The sequence below is a fragment of the Dreissena polymorpha genome, chromosome 1, assembly GCF_020536995.1.
Source record: "Dreissena polymorpha isolate Duluth1 chromosome 1, UMN_Dpol_1.0, whole genome shotgun sequence".
NCBI classification, from domain to species: domain Eukaryota; kingdom Metazoa; phylum Mollusca; class Bivalvia; order Myida; family Dreissenidae; genus Dreissena; species Dreissena polymorpha.
The window spans coordinates 131,422,222-131,443,687 of record NC_068355.1 but is presented as its reverse complement, the minus strand read 5'-3'; the positions used below and the strand labels follow the sequence as shown (position 1 = coordinate 131,443,687).

General features: G+C 34.8%; 1 protein-coding gene and 1 long non-coding RNA gene across 6 annotated transcripts in view; both read right to left on the bottom strand.

The window, feature by feature from the left end:
• Positions 1–1,750: 1,750 nt before the first annotated feature.
• Positions 1,751–21,466, bottom strand: part of LOC127850234 (uncharacterized protein C56G2.4-like) — a 67,233-nt gene continuing 47,517 nt past the window's right edge. For all 4 annotated transcript variants that reach the window (XM_052383122.1, XM_052383126.1, XM_052383107.1 and 1 more), the window contains exons 2-11: positions 11,751–12,023; positions 11,331–11,442; positions 10,474–10,597; positions 9,926–10,106; positions 8,846–8,947; positions 8,188–8,308; positions 7,747–7,868; positions 5,486–5,605; positions 4,490–4,628; positions 1,751–2,943 (exon numbers count right to left, since the gene is read on the bottom strand). In XM_052383122.1, the coding sequence (XP_052239082.1) occupies positions 2,673–2,943; positions 4,490–4,628; positions 5,486–5,605; positions 7,747–7,868; positions 8,188–8,308; positions 8,846–8,947; positions 9,926–10,106; positions 10,474–10,597; positions 11,331–11,442; positions 11,751–12,023 (1,565 nt within the window). In that variant the 3' untranslated portion in view covers positions 1,751–2,672. The remainder of the gene's footprint in view (positions 2,944–4,489; positions 4,629–5,485; positions 5,606–7,746; positions 7,869–8,187; positions 8,309–8,845; positions 8,948–9,925; positions 10,107–10,473; positions 10,598–11,330; positions 11,443–11,750; positions 12,024–21,466) is intronic.
• Positions 13,360–16,677, bottom strand: LOC127850254 (uncharacterized). 2 transcript variants are annotated; one of them, XR_008035173.1, is made up of 3 exons: positions 16,598–16,677; positions 15,364–15,613; positions 13,360–14,591 (listed from the first exon to the last, which is right to left on the bottom strand). It is a non-coding gene; the product is annotated as an uncharacterized LOC127850254 (long non-coding RNA). The 2 variants fall into 2 exon arrangements; XR_008035172.1 differs by lacking the exon at positions 16,598–16,677 and adding an exon at positions 16,141–16,404.

The window sequence follows — 21,466 nt, the reverse complement described above, 5'->3', positions numbered from 1 at the left end:
GGTTACTTTTTTCTTTTTTTAATTTTATTCTTGATTTTTAACTGGAGCTTTTTAGAGCAATTGTTTACATGTATCAATAGAAAACATTTAATGAAAAACTTCAAAACATGCCAAAATCTGTGAAAAGGTCATTAATAATCCACATAATTCTCGAAAAAAGAACCGGACATTCGTGTGTAATATAAAGTGCGTAAAAGGACAAATTTTCCCTTGAAATGCAAATATATGGGAACCCAAGACGAAATGAGGAAATAATTGTATACTTGGCATTGAATTTTGACGTTTAAATATACCTGTGATGAGAAGCATTTGACTTATGCAAAACAAATCGTTTATATAATTATCTGATGTAAATTATTAAAATAGATATTGGCATTCAGAATTATAAGATTATCAATGAAAAGCTAAACAAAATGTAGTCATCGGATTATTGTGCTCAATACCTGACCCGATTAAGTTAAGCACCTCTTTCTTATGTTTTCGAAATTTTCACTTCATGAAGTATTTTAGCAATCGATCTCAAAGTTTTACCTTTCTCGTGAAGGTAACCATCTGATTATTGTTTACAACCACGTAGAATAGCTTTATATTGGCTCCAAGTTGTTAAAATATCCATTATTAAATCGAGAGGTACGATATTTACCGACACACACTATTTGTACAAGATAATCATATTTTGCTTCCTTTGACATCAACGTATGGCGGTAATCATTAATGTAGCTATATGGTTATTGAGTGAAACCCAGTCCCATACAAAGCATACTTTATTTCTTAATCCTTCATGAGACGTCCTCTTAATATATAAATATAACCTAGATCTTAAAAACAGCTATCAAGTTTTTGTGTAAAACCCATTGTCTAATGTATGTTTAAAATTGTGAACCGATAGTGTGATTGCTCGAATAAGCTCTATTTCAACGTTAAAACGTGTTTTCATCCTTGGAAATAGTAGTATTTAGTTTAAAATTTTAGTTATTGACATGAGTCTCGAATCTCAATGCAAGATTTATGCGAGTAGACCTCGTAAAAATAATGTTAAGTTGGGCTTTATTTTCTTGAGTAAATTAACGTTTTCTGAGTTGAAAGGGTTAAATATCACGTCATTTCACAATCGAAGTTGATATTTGTGCAGCTGCCTGTGCTAAGTTTGTAATAGAGGTACTGTGTGCATCTTATATAAATCATAAATCGCATATGTCCTCAAAAGGTCAAATATTAATTATTGATGGTTTCATATTCTGAATGGTTCATAGAAAATGAAAACTGATCTAGCTATTATGAAGTTACGGAACAACGCTCTATGCATGCGGAATTATACACATTTTCACATTACGCGGACCAATAATTTGGCATTAAAATAACATTCTCAAATATAATCAACATTTGTTAACAAGTGAACTCTTCGTTGTTTATTCAGGGACATAGTTGTTTTCAGTATGACGCTGTCATGTTTCGACAAATAGACAAAAACGCGTGTATCGTTGTTTAACCACCATTGCTTACGCCAAATGTTATGGGCTTGTGTCTTTATTCCTACACAACATGAGCCTTGTTTTATTCTACGACATTTGTTAAGTCGTGACTTAATTTGGTTGTTTTTGTTTGCTTAATTATGTAACCGTTTAATCCCCACAGTCAGTAATATCGCATGGCCTAAAACAACATGGATTAGTTTGGGCAAACAGCGGTAAATTTGCTGCCACCAGTCCACGTTGAATTTGTGAACAATTATTAAATCCAAACTCAAATGTCTTCTACTAATTATATTTCACAAGCACACATTATTCAAGAAAGCACACTAGAATTACACTATTATGATTAGTAACAAAAAGTATATTTAAAACATTTAAGTATTGACTTCAAGACATAAGTTTTCAACAATATATATTTAAAGCATCCATCCGTTTCCCTCCTGAACTCCCTTTTAATCTCCAAAACCCTCTTTATATACTATTCAAATAAGGCTGTATGCAAATTTTCGCTAATATGCAAATTTTCGCCAATATGCAAATATTCGCCAATATGCAAATTTTCGCCAATATGCAATTTTTCGCCAATATGCAAATTTCTGGAAATTGCAGATATTGATTGATTTAAAGCAATTAGCAGAAATGCAAAGGTACTCATGGGAGAGATGGCCTGCACCTGGTATTAAACAGAGGTCACTGTGTGACCAGCAATAACATTATAGAAGTATCCACTACTCCCAACTTGAACATAATTAAATGGACAAAACGAGCTTTTTTAAAAATGCAACAATTACGGGGGTTTAAATACATACTTTTGATACCAGTAAAGGAAGACAAAATGAACGATATACAATGCATTCGAAAAAATATGCATAATTATACTTAACATATAACAATTATTAACTAAAATATTATGTGTACAGCGTTATTAATGATAAAATACAGTTTTCTAGGCTCATATGTTTTTTGTTTGTATTTATTGCTTTATTATTAAGACTTACATACAAAGATATATACTTTCTACTGAAACTGTTTTTGGAGTTCATTTATATTTGCATTTACATATATCATATTAAGAAAAGTAAACATATATAATAGTAACATACACATAACTATAGTATAATACATGAATGGTATGTATTGATGAATAAAATTATTCATTCAAGAATTGTGACGTAATTAGTGTCCATCTTTAGCACGTGTTCAGTGCAACGCAAAAAACGCCATAAACATAATATTACACAATCCAACAACGAGCATTGGAACGTTGTTTATCACGAAAGCCTTGGTACTGCCAGAAGTGGGGCACGGTTTGCTATATCCAGGGTATTTCGCGCACAATGAAGCTTCATTTCCAGGTTCCCTAGCAACGAGGCGGTACGTGACGTAATCGTCCGTTGTCGCGCGCAGCCAAGTGGCACCCACAAGCGTCATGTTGTGATCGGAAACCAGGCGGTTGATGTCAAACAGATACCTAGAATTGGTTGATAACGATATGTTTACTTGTATGATGATCTCCTCACGTTGCATAATATGAGTATTATTATATTTCAAGTATTTTTTTGGTCAATTACGTTCATACTTGATATACCGTATTATTGAACATGAATATGAACAAAATATTATTTTCATTTTAAAGTGTTTATTGTGTGTGTTTTTCTGCTAGTGACACTACGCGATGGCCCAGATCTTAAATAAATCAAATAACATATATGTTCGTATGAAAAGCGTTATTCATTTTGCGGAGGAAGTAATATTTTTTTATTGAAATGTCATTTGTTTGGTTAAAGGGACCGTCAACCAGATTCACGAAAAAAGAAAAGTTTTAAAATACCGTGCGTGTTTTTTTTCAATTATTAGTTTGTATTGATTAAAATATCACGACTGGTATATTAAACTACTTGAAAATACGTCATATTTTCAGTATATTCGGTAAAAAAAAATACGGGATGAGAAATCGAAAGCACTTCGCGAAAATATGTGACATAACAATACATACAGCAATAAATAACGCAAGTGAATATATATATATATATATATATATATATATATATATATACAATTCACTGCGCATGCACAATTTGCATTCCTGGGTTTACCGCGTGACGATGATGATCAATCTACTTGCTTAATCTATAGTTAACTGGTAGTTACCTTGTGCACCGAACATATGAAAATATGAAAACTTAACAACTTTTTCAAGTAATGTAATATACCAGTCGTGATATTTTAATGAATATAAACTAATAATTGTACAAAAATACGGTATTTTAGAACTTTTCTTTTTTTTTCGTCAATCTGATTGATAGTCTCTTTAAAACTTTACGACTATGTTACCCGAATATCAAATCTTTCAAATGTAAACACTACTGAAGCGAATGTAATTATGCTATCATTTTAATTTGAAAAGCCGTGCATTAGTCGATGTCGATGTTACTTGTAATGTATTTCAAGCTTTATAATATTTATGTTTATGGTATATATGATCAGCATGGCTTGTGCATTCTTACTTATGCTATTTAAATTCTGATAACTTATAGAATGCATTACATAAATTTAAGCATATACTTTTTTGTCAAAACTCCAACGTTTTGAACCGTTGATATCCTGAACAAGAATGAACAAGACTATTGCCAAGCAATTAGTCCCCTACCGGTGAAACTCCACCATTTTCAGCAATATTTCTAGTTTATTTGTTGCCAAAGCAACCAGAATTCTTGACGTAGGAACAAAATGAAATGAAGTGCATAATCACCATATTGCCATCTGTCCATGTTTCAAGTTTCATATAAAATTTAAAGATCTTTTAAACTAATCGCAGGATCCAGAAAAGTGTGACTTACTGACAGACACACAGAGCGCAAACCATAAATCCCCTCCGGTTTCACTGGTAGGGGACTAAAAAGTTACACACCAAATGCTCTCAAAATTCTTCAGACGCTTGGAAGTTATGTGTTCCATAATGTTCATTTGATTGCAACCATTGTTATTAGAAAAGAAACATCATTAATCGAGCGTACCTTCCGTTACTTGGGTCAGATGAGTACCATGGCATTGCCGTCGCGTTCAATGGGACTACATGTCTGTACAACATGAAGTAGTAGTAGTGGGGCTTGTTGTCGGGTGGCGCAGGCCCCGAATAGTTGAGAACCAACTCCCCTGTGAAAAATGAACATGGTATTCTTTGTAGCCTTTCGCAGCAACTTAAAAAAAATTACAACCATACCGTTAACATTAAGTTCCATGACAATTAAATAATTAGTGTGCGATGTTAAATCGTCAAAAACAAGTAGGGATGTACAAGTGATTTTAAACTTTTAAATTCCAGCGAAATGTGACCGTCATCACCTACAGAACAATTTAAAAGTAATTCCTTTTTGAAGGAATGTTTCTTATTTATGATATCTATAATAAATAATATATGTGCAGCAAGTATGTTAAGCGTGTACAATAATTAGATACAAAATACTATTGTATATATGCTTTACCTAGAAATAACGTACAGTTGCGATAACCTGTGTGGTTTCCAAAGCATTCATCAGAACGACAATGATCATTTCAATTTAAATTGCAATGCACAGTGATTACTCAATAACAACCGGGGTTTTTCAAATATCACATGATCTGGTGAATATATTTCCAATTTAAAATAAAATATTATAGTTTCACTATGCAAAACTTAAAATTGGACCTGCCTTTAACCTTGTTCAGTATGCATTTTACAATAATACTTGTGTTGTTGTCTAAAGAAATACCTTCAAGTTCCATTTCATATTAATGGTGTGTCCCGTGTTCGCATAAATTATCTATAAACCGCTGGATTTCAACCGGTTTGAACAACATATGCTTTGCATTTTCTATCCTAAGACGATAACAGAATATTTAACTATGTTTATCTTTCAAACTACTTATGTTGTGTATGTCTTGTAATGAAATGGTAAGCGGTCACTTGCCTTACATAAAAACAAAACGGACTGCAGTACGAGTTTCTCTCTAGACAATGTTTTTAGATTTACCAGTGCTGAAGTTGCCATCCCTGATGTTGATGAAGAGGCCGTGTAACAGGGGCCGTTCCTGGGTACCAACGGTTGGCGATGGAACATCAGGGTCCATGGTCACGATGCTGTGCATCTCCCCTAAAACCGTAGACGGGAAGCCCCTTTGGTTGCTAGTATTACATCAGAGAGTAGTCTACAGATTCGTATCAGTTTCACCAACAAATTGTGGCATGTCTGCTACATAAATGTCAAGATTCAGGATTCATGCTTTGTACATGTGCGATGTTAAATTCCCCTACAACAAACCCAATCTGTGCTTATTCTCGATGTGAACTGGGTTATCAAAATAAAAGGGATATGAGATGCAAACTTATCATGAACTCTGGTATTTTATAACAAAGGGCATGCCCAGTTTGATAAAACGACAGATCCGTGAATTGTTTACTTGACATCAGATGTTCCCAGACATTTTAAGCAAAACAACTCAGTGCCGTCGTAAGTTTCGAGCAATGTAGACGCTCTGACAGAGCCCAAGGGGCAGACACTTGGATATCTTATTTATAAGGGACCGGGGTAAATATAACTTTTATACGTTTTATTACATTATTTGTAAATTTTTGCATTAAAACCCTGCTAGCTTCTGAGATAAACAACACAATAACATTTATTGAATATCGGGTGAATTAATGTAAATGTTTATTTGTATTTTTGTGTTAATATTGCAGTTATGCATGTGTACTTTTCATGTGTTCATGTGGTGATAGATCATTATTGAATGCTTGCTGTCTAAATATAGTATCTACAAAACCACGCAATATCACGGTTTGGGATTAGTTTGAATAAATAGATCCCAGTTTCCGGGCGGGTGCGGCAGACGGGCATCACCCTACGGGAAGTTTCCGGGTGGGTGCGCCAGAGGCCATCACCCAACGACGGTTCGGCAGATAGCTGCCATTTCTGAGAGAGAGAGGCGGTTTCGGCGACAAGGGCCGACCGGCACACGCCAGCAACGAAGGATGTATTGGACACCGCCAGGGTCATCTGTACCAGGGTGGACCGGACATATTGGACGCCGCCATAGGACCGAGGGTAAGGCGAGTGTCATCTGTGCCAGGGTGGGCAAGACGTATTGAACGCCACCAAAGAGCCAAGGGCTTTGCGTGAGAATTTGATGATTTGTTGTCGGATGTGACATTTTAGTCGGCCAGTGTTAATGATTGTTGTTTTATTGGTAAAATTATATCTGGTAGTCATTAGAATAAACTAATATGCATGCGGTTTTTACGAACATTAGTGGTGTAGTAAATGTAGCACATATAAAGACATCCAATTCATAAAAATATTTACGAATTCCATCTGTCTCCATCATCATTTATATGATCAAGGCTCCAACCGATTGTCACTCATAAATCACTTCGTGACAATTTACAAAATCCCAGTGAAGTAGGCTTCAAAATCCCAGTGAAGTAGGCTTCAAAATCCCAGTGAAGTAGGCTTCGATGATAATATCAGTTCAAGTCATGGAATGTTTCCATTCGCATAATTGTTTTTTGTTTTTGTTTTATTTAGACTGTGCACATATTTACACGCAAATACTATTAAAAACATTATATCAATTTGAAGCCCATGTAATACATAAAGGATATTTGTAGGATTCGATGGAATATCAATTTTATTTCAGGAGTGATCATAAAAAATAATATTTTCACGAGTGGCGAACTGTTATTTTTCACTGTTTGAAACAGTGAAATATCAGTTTCAATTCACTGAGATTCATCTATAAACCACCGGAAAGCATAAAAAAATATGTTTGACAATCCTTTTAAATCCTTACACCGCTCAAACTTTATATAGTTTCTGTATTTGGAAGTCAGTCATTAGACAGTCATCAGTAAGTCACACACGTTCAAACTAAATGTAGTTTTGATATAACTCATAAAGGTTAATCCACTTCGTGTGTTACAGTTAATGACCTAATCTGATGCACAGGTAGAAACTATGTATACAAACACTATGATTATGAAGGATAGAAATTTGGAGAGAATTCAATAGCAACAACTGAAGAGTGAAAGTTCGAATACTTGAAGTCAACGTTTTAAATTAAGATGAATTTAAGTACACTATACCATGATAATTGTTTTAAATTGTGCGGCTTTAATATTCTATGAGTGTAACAGCTTTTACATAACAACACAGCCCTATACTACAAAACCACAACCCTTTATTACAAAAACACAACCATAAATAACAAAAACACAACCCTATAATACATAACCTACCTGTAAAGTTCGATGGAAGGAAACCGGCCTTCTTTATGGAGTAAGTGACTATGGCCTCGCTCCTCACATCCGCAGTGTGGTAGATCCGGTTCCCTATAGGGTCCAACTTTCGGGCCCCAGCTCTGGAAATGCGGATTGTGTTTGGGACGGTACATATTTACGCACACTGTGACGCATGTTGCGCGTAATGCCTACTTTATTTCAAATTAATCACTTTCTAGACGATTTGCTCGACATGCGTCTAGATTAAATTGTGTTGTAATTTGTGTTATATATTTTTTAAATTATGAAAAGTAGTAGAAGTAGGAGTAGTAGTAGTATTTGTTGTTGTTGTTATTATTTTTATTGTTATTTAAACATTAATAATAATAATAATAATACGGGTACCAATAAATACCTTGTATGACCATGGGTCTTTGGTGGTACTTATAAAGAACATACCCAAATGTGAATTTGTTACAGCAGACTGGGTAGTTGAGACTGGTAGTCGTCATGGTAACGTCCAACCAGACAGACAGCTGAGTCGAGTTGCTGAAGAATGGGCGGGGTACTCGATGCAAAGCTACCGAATTGCGAAACTAAATCCATGAGTAATACAACGATAAAAAGCACATATATTTTTAAGGTTTTCTTAGAAAGTTGTATGTGCGTTTCAACGAAAGACTTACATTTGCATTTATATAAATTGATATGAACAAACTATATCGCACTTGTCATAAATAGTATATGCCATGTAAATAGGTCTGCTCGTAAAATATAGCAAAGAACTAAAATGGTAGCTGACTTTTTAAGGGTACCTCTGACTTGTCTGTTAACTCTACATTGTCTAATTTTGATCAGCGCAACTTATTGTCTTACATTTGTGAAGATTATGCTGTAAATTGTATCTTATGTACAGAGTGCATGACGTGAAACGAAGGATGAAAGAAGATTGCATTGCATTCTAAAACAGAGCATTAACACACACAGAAAAACAATCAAACGAAGCAGATGAAACTGCGTTAAGCAGGGCGTCTCAATTTCCTCACTGCGGGGAATAATAAAGTGTATACTTAAACTATTTGAACATGACTCTAATAAAGTATGGTTACACGCTGACCTTTTGTTGAGAAATCCGGGCAAAAGAATAATCCAAAACTCTCTGACATGGCGGCTCCATATTCGTCACCAGTGACAACCACCCAGTTCACAGCGACAGGATCTGCGCAAGAATGGAGACGGATTAACCTTTTGTTTCTGAAGATTTTTGCGCGATCAGTAGATTAATCAAAATGTTATGCCGTCCTACTCAATGCCCTACTTTCTGAATTGTTCCTACCTGGTGGAGGATCTATATGGTGTCGTCTCTCATTCTCACCCAAACGCCCACACAGTGCAAGGGGAAAATATTGCTGATGATGATAAATGGTTTACATCAACCCCGGTCAGCACTGTGGGACTGATATAAATTTGATGTAAACAGTTAGAAGAGATTGTTGTATCTAATGAGCATTCGCTCCAGACAATGCTAAGGGTATAACTGCTAAGGTTCTAAGTCTATGGTGAGGGAAGCTGATAATTCAATAAGTAAAGTGATCATTGAAGACTCTTTTATTTGGATATAGTAAACCAATTATAAAACACTGCGAATAAGATTTTTGCAATGAAGTGTACATTACTGCTGTAAAGAGAAAAATGCTGATTTATCAAAACTGTTTGACAAAAAGTGACTATTATTGATAAATTATTGGAAAAATCAATTTTCAAGTAAAACGAAGAGAGTTTAACCTGTTAGAAAATAATAGTCGATAAATAGTTGCCTGATTTCTGAGAAAACGCGCATTTTCTTTTCATAGATTATCACCGAATCTACTGTGTAAGCATTTTAGTGAGATTAAGACAATGCCAACTGTTTTCCGTAAGCAGTCTTTGCAGTCGTTTCTTGGGACCAATTTACATAAAACAATTGTAAGTAAAACCTTTGCATTTTCAAACATAAATCACAAAGTCGCAATTACCAAACAAAGCAATCGTCAACAAAATATCTGAATGTGAACTTGTGTATCATTTGTTTCAGAAAAAGTTTAAGATCTGAATTCGTCTTCAACATATTTGTTTTGTTTTTAATCAAAGGCTTGATTTTACAGATCCGTATTTGACAATTAATGTCCTGATGAAAAAGAAGCACCAAACCGTTTACCTCCCAAATTGAGATTTTGCGCGAAGTCGTAAATTGGCCATTTTTGGCTCCAGTTGGGGTTTAAAATTACGTTCTTAAGTTCTGCCGTCACATTCACCGGTTGGGAATGCTTGAAAAGCAGGAATATGTAGGGGTTCTGTAGAATGAAGCTTCTTTTCGGACCGTGGTACTCTTTAACAACCTGAAATATTTAAACGTTTTCGTTGTGTCTGTAATTTAAACGTTTCATTTGTATTAAAGCAATTTGTGTTAAACTTGTTGCAAAAACGTATATGTATATCTAACACCTAATTGCAGGGATAGATGTCATTCTGATTTTTACTTTAATATTAAAAAGTGAGTTTCGTACAAGCAAAAAATTTCACGTGATAGCAAAAAATTTTCATGAACAATAGCGGAGTTAAAACACACATCGAAAACGTGTAGTTGACCGTTCCTATACACACCAAGGAGTAAAGTGTCACTCCAAAAAATGCGGCTTACTTAACTATCGACACAATTAAACAAAGTATTAGGTTTCATTTCAATGGGTTAAAAGTCCTCCTTACCTGTCCGCTGCTGAGATCATTACCCCTGACGTTAACGTAAAGGCCATGACAGATCATGTATCCGGCGTCATAAACAATCAGCGTGTAGTAATCTGTAGCGTTACTACTCCAGGTTATGTTGGGTCTGCATGAACAAGAGCACGGCGATTAACAACAGGGTCATCATCCGCGAACGGATCGCAATTCGACAAGTAGCCAATGGTTTTCTTCTTGCCGTATGAAGTTGTCGTTCATTTATTGTATTGTACCAAGTTTTGCTATTATTTAGTAAACTAATTTCATTTCATCATTTGCAAACCAAATCATACTCTAACAGGAAAAATTACAAAGGTCTGAGATACAATTACAATGGTCAGTGGCAAGTTCTTTTCCTTCTTTTTTGTTTATTTGTATTCATATAGAATGAAGACAAATATCAAGGTTCATATACTATTTTTTAATGTGTGCGTGTGTTCAAAAAAAGTACGTATACAATGCTAATACATACTTGTTCTAAAAAAAGTCAGTCGTTTAACGCTTTTCCTCTCAGAAGCAAAGTGAAAATGGCAAACAGCATAAAACCATTGCTGCTCATCAGTATCTTAAGATTGGAAATGAAACTTAAAACTTGAATCTAGTACGAAAGGTTTTGAATCAAATTAAAATTTCAAATGGACTACAAATGCGTAACAATATGTAAGTAGCTGGTTGAAAGTTAAGAACGATTTCGATTATTTTACATCTGAGGAGGCGTTTTTAAGGTGCATGTATATATTGCTTGACTTTTATGACTTAATATCGTAAAATGCAGTGAAATTTAAAAAAATCGGTCAACAACGAAATTAATGCTACAGCTAACCAAAATAAAAGGTATTTACGTGTTTCTAACAAACCACGGCGTCTCAACGTCATCTGAAAGTGGGTCGACGTCTATATTAACCCTCTCCTTTCCGTCCCAGGTGTACGTCGTACCGCATCCGGTGTAGTTTCCTGTGGAAAAAACTTTTTACTTTCTTTTGCCATTAATGCGGCTTTAAATTCGTAGAGGGCGTATCCTTCATTCTAGGCAATCGATATAAAACTATTAAACTTTGGTAGAACCCTTTATAATTTTATAACTTAACTAATAGCAAAGTGTCACGATATACATGTTAAGGAAACGATGTTCAATTGATGAATGATTGCATGATTGAAAAAAATTTACTGTTGACAGCGTCCTAAAAAGGTTTTATTCTCCTTATTTCAATCATAATTTTATGTGGTTGTTTTCTTTTACCAAACGGACCCGGGAAACTCACTTCCGATAGATTCGAACCGCACAGAGAGGTACCTGTCCAGGGAATCAATCGCGCTGCTTTGGAAAAACCGGGTTCCAAAACTGTCAGCAGTGTCCGGCCGTAAATTGGTGCACTTTGGGTCATAGCTGGCTCCCTTTAGCGGACACCTTGTAGCGTATTGGCTCCCGAACCAAAATGCGTCGTTGTCCATGAATCGCGTCTTGATCCCAGTAATGCAGTTGAGCAGATTGCTCGTGCGGTTCTGCATGGAGCATGGTGATGCCAGCACCGTTGCTGAAACAGGAAATTCTCATTCGAACGTAAAACGAATATGTCTAAACCTAAAAGCTTGTCTTATATTAACAATCTTTACCTAAGAAACAACACCATTTTACTGAATTCAACGTGCAGATTATGAGTTTATGATACGATTCTCATCAAATTAATAAAAGCATCATTAAGCAGTAGTCACTAAGGACTATACAATTAATTCGGAAATAAAGACATTTTGAAGAAATCCATTTTAAAAATAGACTAGGACTTCTCTGCACATGTGATAAGGTAATTGTAATTTAGACCGGTAATAAAATGCCAGATGGCTTTCTACAGCTTTTCAAAAGTAAGAGTATTAAATAGTTTAATGTATTTTTAAAGTATATCTAAATATCTGTACCAACTGAACAATTTTAGAAACTACTTGTATCGTGTAATGATAAATGCACTGGTGCTTACATAAAGTTATGTAATAATTGGTATACTTATATTTATATGTGTCTTCATACTTGGTATAATAGTGCTGCAAACAGGCACACATAAGTCGCTTATTTAGGGGAGTAACTGGCCACTGATCATAAACAAAGAGTTTTATATATGCAAATGTTCGTCTGGGTCTGTAGATTATGGTAAGAGATTTCATTTTTTCGAAAAGTGCTGGAGAGCTTCAAAATCCAAGATGGCGTCCAAGATGGCCGCCGAAATGGTCTTATTCACGGTATACATTACAACTTCCATTTTATGTGCGGAAAATTGCTATCTACCTTCTAAATCAACATTAAATGAAAAGGTGGTGTATCTTAAATGCATTACTTACCTATTACCATGAAGTGGAATGCATTTTTGTTCAAATTTTACTGAAAATCAGCAAAAAATGCTCCAATTTTGGGGGCAAAGTCTATTATCTTAATGTATAACTATCAAGTTTTTTATTAAAATATATTTAAAATCAGGTAAAATCAATAAGTATATTAATATCCTTTAAAACAAACGAAAAAGTAAACTTTTATGGTCAAGAATACGATCCAGATATCATTAAATAATAGTTTAATTGATGGAGTGATTGTAACTGTACTTTCATTTGATACAGTGTGTTAATTCATAGACTAAAACTTAAATAATTATTTCATACCACTAATACGTTATACATTTTAATGAAATTATATACCATTTTTATCAACTGAGTCAACTTTAAACTCTGAAAGCTGTGACAACTATAATAATATAAAGAATTAGTTGATTTTAGTTACTAAACATGTTTTGAGTTACTCCCCTTTGAAATAAATTTTCCATACAAGTTAAAATTAGCAGACATCAATGTTAGCAAGAGGCAATGATTTTTTTTAAAATGGGAATATTTGAATGATATTTGGCATTGATGTTATACTACTTAAAACAAACATAATGATGTCTTTCTTTTTTTATTTGGATGAAAAATAGATTTTTTATGATTTTTTTAAAACACGTAAAAAAATAGGTGAATTTTTCTGCTGTTTTTTCTGCCAAAAATCTGGTTCATTGCCAGCAAACAACTGACATTTGCATTTAACCAGCTATTTTGGCCATTTATAAGTTATTTTTATCTATGTGAATGCCTTTTTAGATATAAAACACATTAGAACATATTAATAACACATATTTTTTATTGGTTTTGCACTTTTTACTGCACAGTTTATGGCAAAATAAGGGGGCATACAAATATATATTTATTTGCGTGAATAGCCTTTGTCTTTACTGCTATCAACAACAACTCTGCAGCTTTTTTAAGGTTTTATTTTCAATGATAACTACTGGTGAACTAACACATAATTTTTGTTGACACAATTTATATTTGTTGTGCATACACAATATATAAATACTTGTGAAATGTCCAATTACCCGACATTACATAATGATGAATTAAAATGACACATGCCTCCCAATCACGATGACGAGTTGTTCAAATAAAAAAAAAACATTGTTGATGTTGGTTTTTTTGTCAGTCAAAGGTAGCATATAGGCAAAAACTAATCCCAAAGATTGAAATTGTTCATAAGTAATGATTGATGAATCATTTTACTTCAACTGCACTCTCACATGTCAGACTGACAGTGTCACGAGCAGACATAGTGGTCACTACAAAACAATGAAATTCTTATGGGGGCTTTCAATAGTTTTGACAAGTTTTATATGTTGTTAACTCAATTAAAATAAATTGTCCATTAGGTAAAATAAGTCCTCAAATTATAAATACACCACAAGAACAACAGCCAATACTTAAATAAGGTTAACATGAAGACAATAGTTCACTGCCACACATGTTTAACAAAAGTAAAATCATTTGCTTCATTAAATAGGTTCAAAAACCAAAATTCTTCTTATTTAAATAAGACCTAACACTAGTTATTTGAACTTCAATGTATCTGTAAGTATTTTTCCTAAGATAGGTGACTAACAAACCTATCCAATGGTTTAAAAAATCTTATATTCAGTTATCGCCTATGGCGATTTCTTCCTGATTTCTTCTCTTTTCCCCCCGCTGCCTTCAGCTTCTTTGCCTAAATCTCCTCTATCGGGGCGCATTCACAAACGGCAGCTTCTTGCGGTACTCTGTAACATGTAAATGAACATTTGAGCTGCACTCTGGGAAAACGGGAATTAATGCATGAGCCTAAAGTGTCATCCCATATTATCCTGTTTAGTCCACACAGGCTTATCAGGGACAAAACTTTCTGCTTCAACTGGATTTTTTTTTAAGAAGGGACTTTCTTAAACGGAAAATAGCTTAAAGGTTTATTGTTTTTACCATTCAAGGCTTTTTTAAGGCTGTTGGGGGAAGGGGCATTAGCCTTCATATTATATAGGAAAAAGTGTGTGAAACCCAAAATTTGGGGATACAACTCACGCAATGTTAGTCATAGGGGAATGTAATTTCCAGGTGTAAGTTTCTTTTTTTGGGTTAAGTGCATGAATATAATGAAAAAAATTGAGAGGATGTAGCCTTTTTATGAAAATTTCCGAGGGATTGTAGACTAGATTAGGCTACAGCTTTAGAATAAAAAAAAGACTGCTCTTCCTTATCTTGTGATATCAGTCTTTTTAAACTCAATTATGTGATATCTGTCTTTTTAAACTACATTTTGTGATATCTGACTTCTTAAAAGTATAACAGTATATATTTCAAATGCATAAACATTAGTGAATTACAATAATGATGATTAATTAATGTTGATAATAAATGTATTTCAAAATGACCGATACATTGCCATAAAATAAAATTACATGGGGTTTATGTTTCAAAATGTCATTCTGCTGAAATGTCATTTATATACTAAGAAAAATATTTATTGGTTAAAATTGCACATTATTTTTTATCTAGTACCTGATGCGGAAGCTTCAACTTTTCAGCTTTTGCAGCCCGGTCCTGTGTAAATTGACCTGGCTGCGGTGATACACGCTCACTGTGAGACTCCGAACGCTCACTGTTAGACTCCTACCGCTCACTGTCAGACTCCGAACGCTCACTGTTAGACTCCGACCGCTCACTGTCAGACTCCGAACGCTCACTGTTAGACTCCGAGTCAAACTCTTCCCAATCCTGAGACTCTGACTTATTAGTATCAAACATATGTCTGCAAAAAGAATAATTGAAATCAAAGAAATAATATATCTACATAATATAACTAAAATACAGTGACTGTATCGAATTGTTGTTCACATCCGACGTTAAATAAAGATTCTTGTATCTTGTATCATTAATGCAATATCCGAAATACTTACTGTCCGAATAGTGCAAGTCTGTATTTTGTATTATCGAAACGTCTATTTACAGATAAACGAATGAAATCTACCATTACGATATAATGTCGGCATAAATATATCCTTCAATGATGTTTAGCACGTTTTTTGGCAACTTTACAGAGCAAAAAAAGAACAATTGATATATTTTTTTTTTCAACCTGATTGATATTTACGTCGTATGAATTTTCAACAACGGCGGCCATCTTGCCATTCATGAAATGGGTCAATAGTGGGTCCATACATTAGCAACAACCAGCAGAATTACGGCATTTTGCAAAGCAATTAGTGGCATGAATGGAAAAGAGAATGATTAACCTTCAAAATAAAAGCAATTTTTCTACTGGGCAATGTATCTTACCTATTTTTCTCGATCTCGGAAATTTTCTTAGGCTTTCTTTTAATCTTCAACGCAACTGTGTAGAAACGAAAGTGCTTTGCCCGCGAACATAAATGTATTAACTTATATGATTAGTGGTTATTTTAACCATATCCAATCAAAAACCACCTTAAAAACGACGTAATTCCGACCCCCTATCGGCACTATTTTTATGAACGAGATTTCGCGCAGGAATTGTTCAGTAATAAATGAGCCGTACGCAGTTGCCTCCCTTGTGCCCATCGCTAATTTACGTCGTATGAATTTTCAACAACGGCGGCCATCTTGCCATTCATGAAATGGGTCAATAGTGGGTCCATACATTAGCAACAACCAGCAGAATTACGGCATTTTGCAAAGCAATTAGTGGCATGAATGGAAAGGAGAATGATTAACCTTCAAAATAAAAGCAATTTTTCTACTGGGCAATGTATCTTACCTATTTTTCTCGATCTCGGAAATTTTCTTAGGCTTTCTTTTAATCTTCAACGCAACTGTGTAGAAACGAAAGTGCTTTGCCCGCGAACATAAATGTATTAACTTATATGATTAGTGGTTATTTTAACCATATCCAATCAAAAACCACCTTAAAAACGACGTAATTCCGACCCCCTATCGGCACTATTTTTATGAACGAGATTTCGCGCAGGAATTGTTCAGTAATAAATGAGCCGTACGCAGTTGCCTCCCCTGTGCCCATCGCTATCAATGTCAAACTTTTTTTGTTATTTTCACAGTTTTCATTTCCATGTACATCTAATTTGGTAAGTATTTTACATGTTTATTTATTGTTTGAATCATAACAACATGATATGCTTAAAGGTTTTAATAAATAAAACATTTTTTCAAACACCATCACAAGTAAATTTGTCTGCAATGTCATTGATGTTATTCATCACAGATATTTACTAAAATCCGTTTGAATATATTCATAAGTAGTGTTCTTGAAAATTTGAAACCCTTATCTGAAATCTTCACTGTCTTGTTTATTAAATAAGAGGGGTGCTAATATATTTTTTTCCAAAACTTGAGTAGTACTCGGATAGGTACTAGTAAGCGGACATTTTCTGTCGCACCTTTTATTATCTTGTTAATTAACTTATTTGAAAAACAATTGTTTTCTGTTGATGAATTATTGTGTATGCCTTAGAAATGTGAATTTCTGCCTATTCTTAACTATTGTTTGGAATATATAAATAGGTTAAACAACAGAACTTCATCAGCTTAGTGAATGACGCAGTCTCTAGGGAAGAAAATATTGCTACATCTGGAAAGAGAGCTTACATATCTACTATGACTGCAAAGTTAAAAAAGTATGTATTTTAATTATAATTCTGTTGATCCATTATTACAGTAAGTTATTAAAGAGTTTTGTGTATACTAAATAGTTCGATATATATATATATATATATATATATATATATATTTATGTAATTAAAATGAGAACGCAGGCAAGTAATAATTATTATTAAAAGTCATTTACAATAACAAAGATGATTTTTTTGCTTCAGAAATGTGAAGCAGAGGAGAGTAGTGAAGGTATATGACAACCATGTGGTGATCCTTCTCTGCATTATGAAAACACCAGTAAGTGGTACCATTAAAAGAAATAAAAATACTGATGATAATAATAATAATGATAATAATGATGATGATAATAATATTCAAGGGTCACTATTTCATCGCACATTAATATGACGATCTAAATGAAGATAATTGATGTTGTCTAATTAATTAAGTGTTTTATAAACTACAATAAATGAACATCTTAATTTTACAGTTTTAACTATATTACATTCTTAATTACATTTAGTAGGTTTTGCCAAGAATTGATACCTCAAAAAAATTATTAATTTAAATACCTGACAGAACTTTTATATAGGAACATGTATTCATAGTTAAAATAGAACTACATGTATCAAGTAATTTGATGCTGGTATAGCAAATATAATGATATTCATAAATATCATATTATGATTTCTCTCAAATATGATCATTTGAAGTAGAAAATTTATTTCATTTCAAATTCTCTTTTTTCTAAAAAGGATTTCATATGTATTTCTGTTTTTTAGGCCAATATGATGCTTAGTTGACTCAACAATGGATGACAAGGAAAATACAAGAACACCTTTTAAGACGAGGTCCACTACTGAGAACTTTGATTGGAAATCACAGTGCTTCATTTGTGGCGAAAAGTGCAGCCTTCATAGGGACAATACGTCAAGAGGTTTTAGCAGAAGTTGGTCGCTAGTTGAAACTTCTATATCTTCAGACTCGAACTCTATATATCGCAAAGTGTTAGATATTGCTACTGCAATAAATGATGTAGCTATTATTGACAGATTGGCAAGTGTTCCAAATGGTGATCTTGTAGCCATCGAGGCTCGATATCATAGAAAAAAAGGTTGTTTGACTAAATATTACCAGTGTAATACCTATGCATTTTCCGGGCTGACACTTAATAAGGCCACTTCTAAAAATCAAACAATTTCATACACAATCATAGCTGAGAAAGTTAAAAATGAATTTGAGCATTCTATTGTTGTTGATAAAAAGATTTTCTTCTTTCCTACATTAAAAAAACGTTTTGTTGAAATTGCTGAATCAGAAGGATGTTCAAATGATGCAAACTCTTATAAAAGTTCCAATTTGAAAAGGTTGTTAGAAAAAGTATGGCCAGAGGTATCCTTTATTCATCAGCATGGAAAGCCTGACTTAGTTTGTTCTTCTAGTCTGACTATAAATGATGCTGTTAGAAAGTCAAAGAAGCTAGAACAGGTCATTCAAGATGACAATGATTGTTCATACGATGAACTACCAGAGTCAGAGGACGACACAGATGAAACTGTAGTTCATAAGGCTATGGGTATTTTGAGACGACGAATTATAGAGAATAATCCTAAATTGGGTGACTTCTTTTACGCTCCAGAAGAAATGAAACTGTCAGATCAGAAGCAGTTTGTGGAGCCTCTTCTTTACAAGGCAGTGTGTTGGTTATATGACAAAAAATGCTACAAGGAAGCATCTGAGATGACCAATACAAGATGTCTAGCTGTTGCTTGTGACCTTACTACACTTGTCACGTCAAACCCATCCCCTAAACACCTGGGCTTAGGTATACACCTCTACAACGAGTTTGGCAGCCGCCATTTGATTGAAGATATGTACTCTCTTGGTTATTCCATCTCATATCCAGATCTTCGGTTATTCTTGACATCAGCAGCCCAACAGAACATTGCATCACATAAGATAACAGACTCTGGTGGTATTGTCCCAGACAATATACTACCTAGAGACCAAGGGGGTAATCTGGTAGTGGCAGTTGCTGATAACTGGGATCTAAATGAGCGAACAGTTGATGGTAAAAGGACGACTCATGCGATGACAAGCATTTTGGTCAGCAGTGCGCCAGCTGAGTCAACGCGGATTCCACGTCTTCCGAAATCAACAAGTAGGACGTTTGACAGTCAGTCACTTCCTGGTGGTGGCCTTTGTTGGATTGTTCCATACAGTAAACCTACACAAAGACCACGACCAGTCTTTGAGCGCCCTGTAAAGCTGGAAGACATAGATCCTACAGAGTCCAACATTGTAAGACTTGCCAGACTGAGAGAGCTGCTATATTCTGTCGGGCGCAGTTCCATTTTATGTGACGATATATCTGATGATCAGCAAAATATTCCAAACTGGAGTGTGTTTTCATCACAATTGATCAGGAAAGAAAACAAAACAGAAGCCTCTACTATAGCATACAATCCAATCATAATGTCAAAACCCACAGACTACAGCACAATATATACAACACTGCTTCGGGCCAAAGAAGTTGCCACCAGCCTAGGCCAGTCACATATACCTGTGGTGTTTGATATGGGACTATTGACAAAAGCATTGGAAATAGTTTGGAGCCAGGATAAGAAGCTACAAGGGGTGATCCCAGTGGAAGGCGGCATGCATCTACTTATGTCTGTTTTCGCAGGAATCGGACATCTGTATGGTAACGCAGGTCTTAAGCAGCTGCTTATTGATTCAGGTACATATGCCCCAGCCACAGTAAATAATATTCTGTTGGGTAAGGACTTTGATAGAGCACTTACAGCATTCAAGTTGGTTGACGAAGCTTTGTACAACCGGTTACTTATCAACTTTGACGCCTGGTGTGCAAAGAACAACAAGAATATGGCCAGCGAAGTAAGAATGATGCTATCAGACTTCCGAAGCATGCCTACTGATACATATGCAGAGTCATTGGACGGATTTGTTGACACCCTGTCAAACTACCTGACGCCGTATTTAGAAGAGTTCAGGGAAGAGGGTCGCAAGTTATCATCTACATTTTCGCTTTGGGATGACTATCTTGCAAAAGTTTCAACCCCACTTAAGTTACTGATAGCGTCAACTAGGTCTCCAAACTGGACAGTATACCAACATGCCAAACTGCAGCTGATGCCTCTATTGTTTGCATCAAACAGAACAACCTATGCGAGGTACATGACGGTCCAATTGCTTCAAATGAACATGCTACCCCAAGATGTAGAAGAAGGATTTCTTGAAGGTTTTTACACTGCAAAGTTGTCTTCTGGAACATTCAATAATGTTTGGCTGGATTATGCACTTGAAGCAACCCAGAACAAAGATCTCAAGGGATCAGGTGGGATAGTAGGACTCACCCTGCGGGAGAATGCCCTTGCACGTTGGTTTCTTGCACGACCAATATCATCAAGATACTCTGCAATATTCCATGACAGCATACACGCTACCAGCAAGCAAGATGATACTAAACATCACAGTGACAGTAACAGCAAACGAAATCAGTATGACAAAGCTGTCATGTCAATGACAAACATCTTTGATGGTAATTTCATAGACCCATTTGATGTTACTAAAACCCCTGAGCAATTGATCAACTTTGCCACAGGAGCACATGCCAATGAAGATGTAGAGCTATCTATGAAGAACTGTTTGACCAAAGGCCGTGAATTATTTGAATCATTTGTTACCGAAAGACTTGTAGAGAAGAGCGATGGGACAGAAGCACCTGAAAAGGACTTTTACAGCCCTATGCCAAGAAGCACGATAAAATCCATGTCTGATATGAATTCAAAACCATCACAGAAGAAGCAAAAGGCTAAACTCATAAATGGTACAGTAATGTTTCAGCGTTTGTTGGCAATCAACACGTACAAAAAGGTTCCTTCTGAGCGCGTCTTTGCTTTTGAAAATACAGCAGTTCCCATGTGCATGTTTACGGATGATGGAAAGATGATCAAAACCAGAAAATCTGACTTCATAAAAAAAACTAGAAGAACTG